A 14,221-nucleotide genomic window follows, 5' to 3' on the forward strand; every position below is an offset into this window, starting at 1 on the left:
AAATCCAGAAAATCACATTGTAGGATTTTTAATGAATTTATTTGCAAATTATGGTGAAACTTCCGAACACTCGCGGCACAGTACGTGGCTCCGCATAACACGGAGCCTGCCCAGTCACACGCTTCCTAGCATGAGTACGGGGAGTTGGCTCTGCTCTAACCCTAGGCTCCGCCAACCACCCTTTTAGCCCCCCCAAAAAATTATCTTGGGGCTGTCTCTCGGGCTTCCTCCTCGGCCGGCACCCTCTGCGTTGCCGCTGCTCCTCTCTATAGCGCGCCTCCACAGTCTCCTCTCAAGGACGGCGATCCATTCCGGCCTGAATCTCCTCCCAAGTCCAGGATCCCTTCCCGTCCAGGATCTCCTCCCAGGTCCAGGCTGTCTACTCCTGGACACGCTGCTTGGTTCTTAGTTGGTGGGATCTTCTGTCACGATCGTTTAAAGATTCGTGGAACCAAGGCGCAGCGTGATAAGCATACATTTTATTAAACGATTAGACACACGACAAAACAACAAACAAACGATACGTGAAGTCTTAAGGTTACACCAAACAAACCTATACAGAACAAGATCCCACAACTGACTGGTGCCAAAAGGCTGCCTAAGTATGGTCCCCAATCAGAGACAACGAACTACAGCTGCCTCTGATTGGGAACCACCCTGGCCAACACAGATCTAAACGATCTAGAACTAAACATAGAAAAACACAACATAACCCAGAATATACACACCCTGACTCAACAAATAAACGTCCCCTGAGTCAGGGCGTGACAACAACATATCAGTCATAGCAAGAAAATATTATTTCTGTAACTGTTACTGAGAATGTTATTGTAAACTAAACTAAATTATAAACGCAACATGCGTTTAAAGATTTTACTGAGTTGCAGTTCATATAAGGAAATCAGTCAATTTAAATAAATGCATTTGGCCTAATCTATAGATTTCACATGACTGGGAATACAGATATGCATCTGTCACAGTTAACTTTAAAAAAAAGTAGGGGCATGGCTTGAGCAGGGGGACCTTGCGTGCGCTGCAGGATTTTAATCCATGACGGCGTAGTGTGTTACTAATGGTTTTCTTTGAGACTGTGGTCCCAGCTCTCTTCAGGTCATTGACCAGGTCCTGCCGTGTAGTTCTGGGCTGATCCCCCACCTTCCTCATGATCATTGATGCCCCACGAGGTGAGATCTTGCATGGAGCCCCAGACCGAGGGTGATTGACCGTCATCTTGAACTTCTTCCATTTTCTAATAATTGCGCCAACAGTTGTTGCCTTCTCACCAAGCTGCTTGCCTATTGTCCTGTAGCCCATCCCAGCCTTGTGCAGGTCTACAATTTTAACCCTGATGTCCTTACACAGCGCTCTGGTCTTGGCCATTGTGGAGAGGTTGGAGTCTGTTTGATTGAGTGTGTGGACAGGTGTCTTTTATACAGGTAACGAGTTCAAACAGGTGCAGTTAATACAGGTAATGAGTGGAGAACAGGAGGCTTCTTAAAGAAATACGAACAGGTCTGTGAGAGCCGGAATTCTTACTGGTTGGTAGGTGATCAAATACTTATGTCATGCAATAAAATGCAAATGAATTACTTAAAAATCATACAATGTGATTTTCTGGATTTTTGTTTTAGATTCCGTCTCTCACAGTTGAAGTGTACCTATGATAAAAATGACAGACCTCTACATGCTTTGTAAGTAGGAAAACCTGCAAAATCGGCAGTGTATCAAATACTTGTTCTCCCCACTGTATGTACATGACTGGGCATTCAAACATATCTGTATCTATTCATCATCATCATCATCATCATCAATAGCTTATACCAGATCTTTCTCATATTTTTGTTTTACATGTTTTGTGTCATCGGGAAAAGCCTATATCAAGCCTTGATACAGTTTGGAAATCAACTTTAGAGGTTTGTCAGACTGCCTTAAAATAGCATCTGGCTTGTCCAGTGTTTGCTGCACAGAGAGAAAAGTGTTGTATCTGCAAAAACTCACCTCAGCGCCGTCACAGACTGGCCTTCCCTGGCTGCCTGACCCTGCTGAGACCCCTGTCACCATCTGATCCTCCTAAGATGAGGCATGACAAAGAATTACCTTGGTGTATATTTATACATTATATTATCCAAGAATAGAATCAATGGTTTCATAATTGAAATTATCATTATTCCCAGATCCCAGACTGTAGCTTTAAGCTTAAAATGCTGTCCTGTAGCTACTGTAGGTCTACCCATCAATTCAAGATGGAACTTTGTATTATTAATATACTGCTCACATGAGCTCCGTAGACTGGTCTTCCCTGGCTGTCTGACCCTCCTGGGACCCCTGTCACCATCTGATCCTGCTAAGATGATGAGTTTAGTGTTGTATACTGACTGTGCACTAGAGGGCTGCATTCCCGCGGGATGCCTGCGGTACCTGCGGGTCCTGACAGAGATCATTTGGGCGCGGTCCGCATTTTTCATTCTGCGGGCGGTCAGACAAATTATTTGGAAACAGTCCTCTTTCTGCGTTAGCCTACCTATTGTATTAAAAACATATATTTTTCGCATTATTCACACGCTTCAACTTCAGTATCCTACCTCTCCAAGTTGGGCATGAGAGTTCAAGTGCGCCTAGTATGTGTGGTCTCATTGAAATAGAGTAGGATACTGAATGGGCGGAGAATCACCCAGAGAATCACGTGACAGTTAACTTAAATATGAAATTATCTTAAATATGATTAGACTGTAGTTTACTACAGTGTCTGTAAATAAACATTGATAATGGAAAGAAGTGGAGGGCGCTCAACCAACGTGAGTCGAAGTGCAATCAAAAAATGTAACCATTGAAAAGGAAAAGGCACAACGCACACATAGGTTAGGCTACTATGGTGAGCGAGCGTTGCGCCTTTTCGTTTTCAATAAGTATTGATTACCCATTTATTTGTCTCTGCCTGCAAAGCGTCCTCCTAAAAGGTAGGCTATATCATATAGGCCTATGCAAAACGTAGCAAGTGTCGCTGTCATTATTCTTGCTGCTTCAAGGTCAGTAGCCATACCTGCGAGATCAGGTGCGCGTGTGCTCTCAATTAAATAGAGTAGGCTATAGCCTATGAATGGGCGGAGAAGCACGGGGCAGTTATCTTTCCAAGGAAATGTACTTCCTAAATAGGCCTATGATTAGGCTATAGTTGAACAAATTGCCTAGAAATAAATATTGATATATTTCTCCATCTGAAAATCTTCCCACTCCTAAAAGGTAGGCTATAAAAATTGCTCAAGAGAAAGTGCAAGTCTCTCCAACTCTGCTCTCTTCAAACTACATCTAGCATATTGGCTGATATAGCCAGTAATACAGATAGCCTAATATACTGTTAGATGCATGTGAGAATCTCAGGTAATTTAACCTTATCTTTGCACATTTGACATTGCCAATAGGACGCAAAATTGCTGGGATCATGGCTGGCAAGTGAGGTGCGTCACATACGCCTAAAATAACATTGCGGGGCTGCGGTTGGGTTTGGGACCAGTACTAGCCGTAGCGGGTGGGAGAAAGCCAGTGAGTGCTGGCAGGGTGCGGTATGAAAAGCTGCAGGTGCAGGCGGTATGAGGAAATTGGTCCCGCTCAGACCTCTACTGTGCACCATGACAGTGAAGCCTGTAACGTTAGAGCTGTTTATTACTGTGTCAGTGTGAAAAGTAGGGAATTAGCTAGGGAAACTGACAGCTCAATAACATTACATGCAATACTGACTAATAAAAACTCACATTGCGCTGAACGTTTTTTGGGGGCCGATGGTTTCATCGTTTGATTCAGGTCGAGTGTGATTTAGGTAAAAATAATAGCTAACATTAGCCAACTTTTGGCCAGCTCTCTCTAACGGTACATCAACTGTAGCTCAGTTGTAGGGCGGCAGGTAGCTTAGTGGGTAAGAGCGTTGTGCCAGTAACCGAAAGGTCGCTGGTTCTAATCCCCGAGCCGACTAGGTGAAAAATCTGTCGATGTGCCCTTGAGCAAGGCACTTAACCCTAATTGCTCCTGTAAGTCGCTCTGGATAAGAGCGTCTGCTAAATGACCAAAAATAAAAATAATAATAATAAATAGTTGGTAGAGCATGGCGCTTGCAACGCCAGGGTTGTGGGTTCGTTTCCCACGGGGGGCCAGTATGAAAATGTATGCACTCACTAACTGTAAGTCGCTCTGGATAAGAGCGTCTGCTAAATTACTCAAATGTAAAAGTTAATTTACTTCTGTTGAAACGGGACTAACCAAAGGCTACAAAACATTTCCATACAAACAACAGCCATTAGATAGTAATAATAGCCACCTGACAGATACAGTAGCTAGCTAGAGGATAGAGCTGACCTGGCTGCGGTAGCTACTAGCTATCGTAGCTAATTCATTCACCTCAGTCAAGAGGGGATGAAACATTAGCTAACGTTACTGTACATGTCAGTTACAATAATAGCTCAGCACTGCGAATAAACACTAGTTTCGTTTTCTGTTAAGTTAAACAGCAGTTACATCAGCATACTCTGCTTGCTTTTACAACTTGTGGAAAGAGCGCAACACATACACACTTAACTATTTTCAACTCTCCTGTGCTAGTCCAGCCAGCCTTCCATCTATCAAAATGGCTCTGATCTTGCGTTTAGCCTCCAGCCGCTCTGTGGTGTCCACGTGGTCCTAAATCCAGCCAACCGCTCGGAGGCATCCGCATGGTCCTAAAGCACACAGCAGCCACTTATTTGTATCACATTGCAATGATAAAACTGGGGGGGACTACAAAAATGCAATTTCAGAATGTGGGGGGGACATGACTCCAGTGAAAGTTTTGTCCCTGCTGTTTTATCATTGGTTCCAAAAATGTCTTAATCTCATTGTCACATTGAAAATATTTAATACAACTCCTCCTATATAAAATGTATTTACTACTACTAGGACATTGTAAAGCTACATCACTAGTATGTGTGAACAGTATGTACCTAATTTATTGCAAACAATTTACAATGTTTCATGATGGCCCTTTTTGGGAATTTACTTCCCAGATAATTGCTTTTATTGGATTAATGTCAATAACATGTACTGTATGTGGTATAGTGGTATATATATATATATGACATTGCCCACCTTTGATAGTGTGTTCAAGCAGGCAAACGATGAGACGCATTTGAGAAACTTATTCTGCACACTTTCATTCTACTGCTGTCAATGTTTGCCTGGTCTTTTCTGTCTAACAGTGTTTGACTTATAAATCCTTAAACTATTTTATTAACCTTTTAATGTACCGTAGAATAAAGTGTAAAAAAGGTCATAAAATGTTTTTTTTTCCTTCTTTTTTTTTTACTCAATCTTCTTTGGGTTAATAGCTGATGTTGAACCTAACAGTTGCGGGTACCCTGTAAAGCAAAGCAGAGCAGATCATGTGACTGAAAAGCATGACACACAAATAAGGAAGCAGAGTGCAGGCGGGGCAGACTGTCAAGACAGAACTAAGGTAAACGAAACATGGAAAACAAGTATTTAGTCTACCCCGAAATTTACCAAAAGTAATGTTTGGGCATGTAATGATTTGGAAATGTCAACAAGCGACAATTAAGCTGTACCCATGCGACCTTAAAGGAACGCTAATGTTTATAGTCTGCGTTCACAAACAGTTGCCAGCAGTTGTGCAACTGAAGAAACAATGTATTTTTACCTCTGTATGGGGAAGTATTTACTTTATATAAATTCACATGGCTACTTTACAATTAACGTCTATTGCGTTTGTTGAAATGTATATGATGACATAAGTCGCAAAAAGAGAGGTTATTCAGGGTTCTGCATTTCCGCATTTTTCTGGCCTTGTTAATCAGGTTGATCACCCACGTGGGTATGCTCCTAGAAAACAATGAGGAGGCGGGACTTGCAGTGCATCAAGAGTAAAACATAGATGCGCGCAAGCAGTTTGGATGAAATGATTGAAATACATGTATGTGCCAGTATATTAGCTTGTGCTATAGGTGCCCTCCCACTGTGCAAAAACGTGTTGAATCAACGTTTCCACATCATGTATACCCAAAAGTCTATGTGATGATGTTGAATCAACGTGGAAAACATTGGATTTGTAAAAAGTTGTCAACGTAAGGGCATTTCGTCTTTTCACCCAAACTTTTCAACCAAATCCAATGACATGGTGACATTTTTTATTGTGTTCACTTTAAATTCATGTTAGTTGACAACTCAACCAAATATAGGCTTAATCAAAATTAGACTTTGAACTGAGTCTGCGCCTTGCCTCTTTTGAAGGCCTATCTAATCTGAGTGGAAGGCTGATGAACTTAAACTAAAACCTCTTGCAGACTGTACCGTGTACATTAATTTGTTTCTCTTACAGACAGCCTATTATTAGTATGTTAAATATTCATGAATACAATATGTAGGGTTATTCATTTTAAAACAATTTGATACAAGCAAGTAGGATTTTTACCACTTTGGTGACAGCACTACAGTATGTCTAGGGGAATGAGTGTACATAATACATAAAGCAGGTGGAGTGAACTGAAGCTGTGTGAGTGACTAACCTACAACAATACTTGTAACATTTTATATTTCAAAGTCTTAGGGAGACTCCCAATGCGTCAACCATGGCCTACCAGTACGGAAAAGTGCAGGACCCAAATGTGCTTACTCAGACGATAATCTCCAACATCCAGAAGATAACACAACAAAGTAATTGATACATATGGGCAAACTGTGCACACAACATGTAAATCAGTACACAAGTTTGGTCATATCCTCTGAATTTAGTAGGCCTGTAGGCTACTATACCTCTCATATGAGGCCTGGTGATTGACTCAAAAGTATTAAAATACCTGTACATCATATTTTTCTTTTGATAGAACTTTCGAATTGAATAATTTTCCTATGGAATGAACACACATACTGTCATTGTTTTGTGTCACAATATTTGTGCCCTGTTTCTACCAGCATCTGAAATACAGAAAATAGTGAATCAGTTGGGAACACCACAAGACACAACTGAGCTCAGACAGCAACTGTGAGTTCCGTTCTAATCAGAAGAGGGCTCTTGTAGTGTGTAGCTTTTACATTTTATTACATGCTGGTATGTGTATTTCTATGGAATGTTATCTAAATGAGGCTTTTGACTTTTCAAATGTAGGCAGCAGAAACAGCAAAATGTCAACCACCTTGCCAAAGAAACAGACCGATGTATGAAGGAATTTGGCGCATTGCCTGTCACAACTGAACAGGTACCGGTAATCAACTTTTTTGTATGGTAGCTTCAACTTAATTTACAACGAGCAACAAAATGTATAATAATTGTGTGCACTGCATGGAACTTGTAGTGTAATGCCCAATAGCAGACATAATGTTATTCATACAGTAATGTGAAAACAGCCAGGTGAACAGCACCTCAGTGCTCATTGGTCACATGTTAGGTGGGCGGGCCTGTGCTGTCCAAGCTGGTCCCTGGATGACCTGTTCCTGTTAATCAACACAAAAAAATTGCAATAGTGCCCTCTGTTCACTTGTTATGAATGCATGTCATTAAACAGCACATGTCGCCATCTACAGGCAAGCATTTAAACCCTGCAATATAAAATAAATGTACATGCTGTTTTTGCATCTTTTATCTTAGCCACCTGTCTTCAAATTTACCCTGCATAATCAATGTTTTACTTCTATGACACATTTGAGATTTATAAATTGGATAAGAATTTATTCTCAATGTAATTCTTTAAATAATTAACACTTTTTCATTACATTGTGTAATGATCTATAACAGGAAAGTTTAAGGTACCCTGTTTTATTTATATATTCAGCTGGTGCGCTATTCTTAAGCACATTAGGCCTTTATTTCCTGTTTTTGTAGTTGTGGCTTCTTGTTCAAGGAAGGCCCAAGGCACACATCATGAGCAGTTTTCCTGACAGCACATATCCCACAATGTTGAAGGAATTTGTGCTTGTGTGTGGTAAAGAAATAAATTATTGCATTCTTGTAAAGCTCATATGGCTGGAACGCAGGAATAATTCAGTTCTTACAAACATCCACAATGTTTTTCAATACTGTCTTGGATGATTAATTTCGACAATGGAAAGAAAAGTCTATGTTTAATTGCAAACACATTCTAGTTGTATTTCTTGCTAAAAAAATGAATATAAATGTGTTTAATAAGATGTTAGTATTTCACTTCTGTTTATGTAAAGTAGGGCATAAGGGTCTGAGACGGAAGTCCTAAGAATAATTCTCAATCGGTTTAAATTAGAGTGCTATGACACAGTATCATGTACACTGTACAGTATGTGATGTTTACTCATTTGTTTACCTCTCTTCTAGCGCCAGAGAAAGATCCAGAAAGATCGTCTTATCAACGACTTCTCCAATGCACTGGCCAATTTCCAAAAGACACAGAGACAGGCTGCTCAGAAAGAGAAGGAGTTTGTTGCTAGAGTCCGTGCCGAGTCCAGAGTGTCGGTTAGTAGTCAATGCTTTACACAAACAAATCAAATTGCACCTGAAATGAGAGCGCATCAGGCTGACTGTTCTGTCCCCCCTTCAGGGTGGCTTTCCTGACGACAGCTTTGGAGGAAATGGAAACCCCTTTGAAAGGTCAGAGTTCAGCATTTCAGTCATCTAGGTCTTTTGAGTCACGTAGTGCACAGACATGCTGCACTAAACATACTGTGCAAGCTGTCTAAATACAACCCAATGTTTGTCCCCACATAAAACTGCATGCCGACAACAGAGGAAAGAACCGCTGTAGACACACATAATCCTGATTCAATTATTGTTGCCTACAGTTGTGGAGGATGTAAACATCCTCTTTTCTCAAAACCACAACAGTCGAGATAATATTTATTTGGTCTATTAGGGTTTAGCTCTATTTTTAATGTCCTATTTTGTGACTATATAGGGTCAACCTCTTGTTCTACTATGAATTGCTCCTCTGTACCCCCTAAAGTCGATTGAAGCGCCACAGCTTCAAACGGTGACGTCAGTTTTAATCTTGAATAGCTCCCTGAATGCTTATGCTAGAGACTTACCGTTTCTTGTAGAGCCTGCAGCTCAATCCCCTCTTTCTGCCATTATAACGTTTTCGCCTATTCCATGACATGGGGCTTGTGAAAGCGGCCTTTTTCTACACATGAGCGGATCCAGACAAGAAAATCATAATGAAATCGGCTGTAAAACCCGAACCATGTGAGCTACAAACTAATGCCGCATTCAAAACAACTGGGAACTCGGAAATCTCTGACTTCCGACTTCAGTGCATTCAAGACAACTGGGAACTCAGAAAAAAAACTAGCTCCAACTGGGAAAAATACTCGGGAACTCTGACCTCTTTCTACACCACTATCGAAAAGGTAGACTCTCACGATCACGACAGTGTTGGTTGTTTTGCTCTACGACATCCACACGCTTTACGGCAGTTGTCTGAACCTTTTGTCGCGGACATCCTGACTTCGAAGAGGTCTTCTCACAAAACCGACTGTCCAGACGGAACCGTTGGAGCTACAAACTAATATGTCACCAATAAACGAAAGGGGAGACTCTCATGAACACAAAGGTTCTGTTGATCTGCTCTAAGGGGGGAATCTGAAGGTAACCCATGACCGGGCTGTACAAATTGCAAAAAGTGAATATGGGGTAAAATAAGTTTTGTTATCTCTCTCTGACACTTCAAAACCTTGTTCCTTTATGGTTTATTTTTTATCTGTCTGTTTAGCCATTTATGAATGTGTTATTCAATGCGTTGAGGCCAAATTAAATGTTTCATCAAATAATTATATATATATATATATATATATACCTACAGGGGTCCTAAAATTCCAAATCAAATGGCTAAATTATACATTTTATGACCATCTTAAAACAATTCCATATGTTAGCTTAGTAGATATTGTGATCTAAGGGCTTAGACCTACAGGGGTTTTAACCATCAAATGAATGTTCAATAAGAAAAACCCACAGTTTACTATTCTCTGACTACTACTAGTCTGCTTGTTTATCTAACCATCTACTTTAGTGTTATCATGTCAGTCTATACAGGCCCTTCAGGCCCATCTCTCTGGCCCAGCCTGACAGTGGGAGGTGAGTGTTTGCTTTGGGTGGTTGACCACGTGTTTCCCATGTCTGACTCTGCAGTGGAGGGCAGGTCCAGGTCCAGTCACAGTCCCAGGAGGTGGCCATCACCGAGGAGGACCTGCAGCTCATCCAGGAGAGAGAGACTTCCATCAGACAGCTAGAGGTGACAGCACTCACCTATTGTTACTCATAAACAATGTGCAAGATTCAGGGTTGAATTAAGATTTTGTAGGAGGTCTATCGTTCCTCCAAATTACATTGGTTGCCTTTCAATTAATGTATACAGGAAGCCATACAGTAAGCACACCTTATGCTATCCTGCAAATCACACTTACATAATGGATTTATATCCAGTCTATTTAATTTGTTATGTTGTCTGTGTATTCAATGCTTGGTTTTACTTTTTTTCAGTCTGATATTACAGATATAAATGAAATATTTAAGGACTTGGGAATGATGGTCCATGAGCAGGGTGATATGATCGGTAAGCATCCATGCAGTCATTTACACCTCTAGACTTCTGAATACATCAGAAACTCTTCCACTTTCAAAACATTGACAACATTCTGCATGTTTAGGAGTCTTATTGGAGAAGAGTCTAACGAGTGTTCTGGGAACAGAGGATGACAAACAGCTACGCTACGCTACACACACACACACACACACACACACACTGAAATATGTCCCACAACACTCAGAGGATCAATTCAAGGTGTTAAAACTGACATCCTCTGAGAGTTGAATCATCGTCATGGTGTACAACAAGTCAAAAGTAACAGTGTTCTGAAGTAAACATCCAACTTGTCTGCAAAGTTAAGAAAACATTAAACCTAAACTGTGAACTTCTGTGAGAGGATGACCCTTTCACTGTATTTTCTTATACCCCTAGACAGTATAGAGGCCAATGTCGAAACTGCCGACCTTCATGTTCAGAATGCCACCCAGCAGTTAACACAGGCTGCAGACTATCAGGTAGGTAACATGAAAATCATTCTTGAATAAATACATAATTATTCAATGAAATTAGTTAAATAAATTATTACAATGCTGAATCAAATCAATTTGCATATTACATGAAGTGTTTCTTCTGACCCTTTCAGCGCAAATCTAGAAAGAAGATCTGCATTCTCATTGTTGTTCTGGTTGTACTTGCTTTTGTCATTGGTTTAATCATCTGGGCATCAGTCAAAGGATGATGATGCTTTTCACACACTCTTTGGTCCTGGCATTTTAATGATTCGTTAGGACTAAGTTTGAGTAAGTCTAAGTCTCAAGGCCATTGCTTGTAAAATGAAGACAAAGACGACAGATGTTTCGTACATACTGTCACTTTACTATACTGAACAAAAATATAAACGCAAAATGTAAAGTGTCGGTCCCACTTTACAGAAATAAAATATCCCCGAATTTTTCATTAGGCACAAAAAGCTTATTTCTCTCAAATTGTGTACACAAATTTGTTTACATCCCTGTTAGTGAAAATGTTTCCTTTGCCAAGATAATCCATCCACCTGACAGGGAGAGTGCAATTGGCATGCTGACTGCAGGAATGTCCACCAGAGCTGTTGCCAGAGAATTTAATGTTAATTTCTCTACCATAAGCCGCCTCCAACGTTGTTTTAGAGAATTTGGCAGTACGTCCAACCGGCCTCACAACCGCAGACCATGTGTAACCACACCAGCCCAGGACCTCCACATCCAGCTTCTTCAGCTGCGGGATCATCTGAGACCAGCCACCTGGACAGGTGATGAAACTGAGAAGTATTTCTGTCTGTAATAAGGTGGGGAAAAACTCATTCTGATTGGCTGGGCCTGGCTCCCCAATGGGTGGGCCAGACTCCCAAGTGGGTGGGTCTATGCCCTCCCAGGCCCACCCATGGCTGCGCTCCTGCCCAGTCATGTGAACTCCATAGATTAGGGCCTAATTAATTTATTTCAATTGACTGATTTCCTTATATGAACTGTAACTCAGTAAAATCGTTGAAGATGTTGCATTTATATTTTTGTTCAGTATATGTAGATTATATTGAAATTAAAATAGATTACTTTTTAAGGGAACTTTGTGTCAATGTGCCATTGTTGGCTGCTATTTGCTAAAATAATCAATCAGTAATGAATTAGTAATGTATAAACTCCTTAAATTGTATATGATATAAAGAGTATGTTATTTTGGCATCTAAATACTGTATGCTATCTGCAGACACACACTGAGTAAATAAAACATTAAGAACACCTGCTCTTTCCATGACATAGACTGACCAGGTGAATCCAGTTGAAAGCTATGATCCCTTATTGATGTCACTTGTTAAATCCACTTCAGTCAGTGTAGATGAAGGGGAGGGGACCGGTTAAAGAAGGGGGGGGGTGTGTAACTGTTCCTTGGACCCATGCTTTTGTGTCCAGGCTATTGCCGTTGTCATTCCTGACTGTATCCTGAGATATTGAAATCATGTTTTCATTGATTGTGAACTAACACTATAGTAAAAAGAATACACACAGAATAGACCCGGAATAGGCTTGTGTGATACCTGCTGATTATTATGGACCGTAGCCTTGTCTATGCACTAGAGGTCAAGGTTTGTGCAATACTAAACAATATCTTGCATCACTTTCGCTGTAAGGTTCCTCAAAGGAATGCTGCCTCATTCTTCACTTTATGAATTTGTGTTTAATCTCACAAAGACTCTCACTGAATGATTAAATATGTATGGATTATACACGTTTTTTGGACCTTTGAATGTTTTTGCTGCCTCAAAAATTTTATATTTTTTTTATACAGCTGTTTCCGTTTTCACTTTCTTCAATAAAAAGCAGTGCACCACTAGATGCAATGAACTCTTAAAGCTAGAATACGTAGTTGCTACATCCATTTTTGGACTTATAAATTAATGACATACCCTTTGATTCTTGAAGAATATAACTTATAAATGCCTAATGAGATTAGTTCAACTGTCATACCCCATCAGAACCCAAAATGTAAGCTTATTTTACTTTTTAGTTGTTGTTGAAAGAATGTAAACGTAAACATGGTTAAAACTATATCATGGATGGTCAGTCCTTGCATCCATACCTCTGTCTATTTGAGAGTGGTTACATTTCTCCAGCCCCATCCCTCAGCTTTTTTACCAAAACTGAGGCAGGGTGTCCGCTTTGTTATTGTTTCAATTAAGGATTCTAGCTTTAATTCCTGGCTTCCCTTTTCCCCCTTCTGACCTTCGCATACTATATTAATTCAGTGTGTTTTGGTCGTACTTTAGGCTACAAAATGTTTTATCTGCCTTAACGTTTTAATGGTAAAGGTAACAATCAAAAGTTGAAATTATGTTTTTGAACTTTTTGATTCTTGGTTATGTCCATTTGTATATTTGAATATTTATTTCTGAAGAAGGAAGCTTTACTGTACAATATACTAATTAAACCTGATTAACGAGCTATATAAGTGAGAATAAAAAACCTGATTTGTGTACTCAATCTCATATGCTTAATTGCATTATTCTTGTTGAACGATTTTTACTTGGCTACTTATTTTTTTAAATTTGCATATAGGAATTCCAACACATTTTCCATTTTATGCAGTGGGTGATTTCATTTCCTCTCCTCATCTTGCATGTAGGTGTGTTTCTGAAGGAGGGACAGTTCCTGGAAGTTTTGGCAGCTTCTGCTTGTCTCACTGCAGTCAGTCTGTTGACTGATGGCTGCTTTTCTAGTTCACCAAACACCAGGCCTACAGACTGGATGGCACTGATACATTTAGGAGAAGTTCAATTTAAGAGACTTAAACCACAAAATATATGACATGGTGAGATACGAGAAACACAGGCCTTCTGTATCTTGTATTATTTTGTATTAATGTAATACTCTTGTTTTCCTTCCTCTGTAGACCTATTCTAATTTAGCCAGAGTTTTTGCTTTGAGTTTTTTAGATTTTTTTAAAATCTCAGGTTGGTATTTAGGCTAATAGTCTATTATGTCCTTACATGTTCAGAGATTATCCATCCAGTGTCTAATTAAGCAATAAAGGCCGAGGAGGTGTGGTATATGGCCAATATACCATGGCTAAGGGCTGTTCTTATGCAGGATGCAACGCAGAGTGCTAGGACACCGCCCTTAGCTGTGGTATATTGGCCATATATCGCAAACCTCTGAGGT

General features: G+C 40.1%; 1 protein-coding gene across 1 annotated transcript; it reads left to right on the top strand.

The window, feature by feature from the left end:
• Nucleotides 1-5,395: 5,395 nt before the first annotated feature.
• LOC311106943 (syntaxin-7-like) lies at nt 5,396-12,789 on the top strand. The gene is made up of 10 exons (XM_084149347.1): nt 5,396-5,479; nt 6,581-6,693; nt 6,952-7,021; nt 7,145-7,235; nt 8,324-8,461; nt 8,547-8,596; nt 10,133-10,235; nt 10,484-10,556; nt 10,962-11,044; nt 11,173-12,789. The coding sequence occupies exons 2-10, from the start codon at nt 6,609-6,611 to the stop codon at nt 11,266-11,268; spliced, it is 789 nt and encodes a 262-aa protein (XP_084005473.1). The 5' UTR covers nt 5,396-5,479; nt 6,581-6,608; the 3' UTR covers nt 11,269-12,789.
• The last annotated feature ends 1,432 nt before the right edge of the window (nt 12,790-14,221 follow it).

Source organism: Coregonus lavaretus (genome assembly GCF_964263955.1).
Source record: "Coregonus lavaretus genome assembly, chromosome: 31".
In the NCBI taxonomy this organism is placed as follows: Eukaryota; Metazoa; Chordata; class Actinopteri; order Salmoniformes; family Salmonidae; genus Coregonus; species Coregonus lavaretus.

Coding starts and splice junctions, on each gene's coding strand:
- LOC311106943 (XM_084149347.1), top strand. CDS start 6,609: ATGGCCTACCAGTACGGAAAAGTGCAGGACCCAAATGTGCTTACTCAG. Junction 8,462..8,546: donor GTGCCGAGTCCAGAGTGTCG/GTTAGTAGTCAA, acceptor TCCCCCCTTCAG/GGTGGCTTTCCTGACGACAG. Junction 10,236..10,483: donor CTTCCATCAGACAGCTAGAG/GTGACAGCACTC, acceptor ACTTTTTTTCAG/TCTGATATTACAGATATAAA.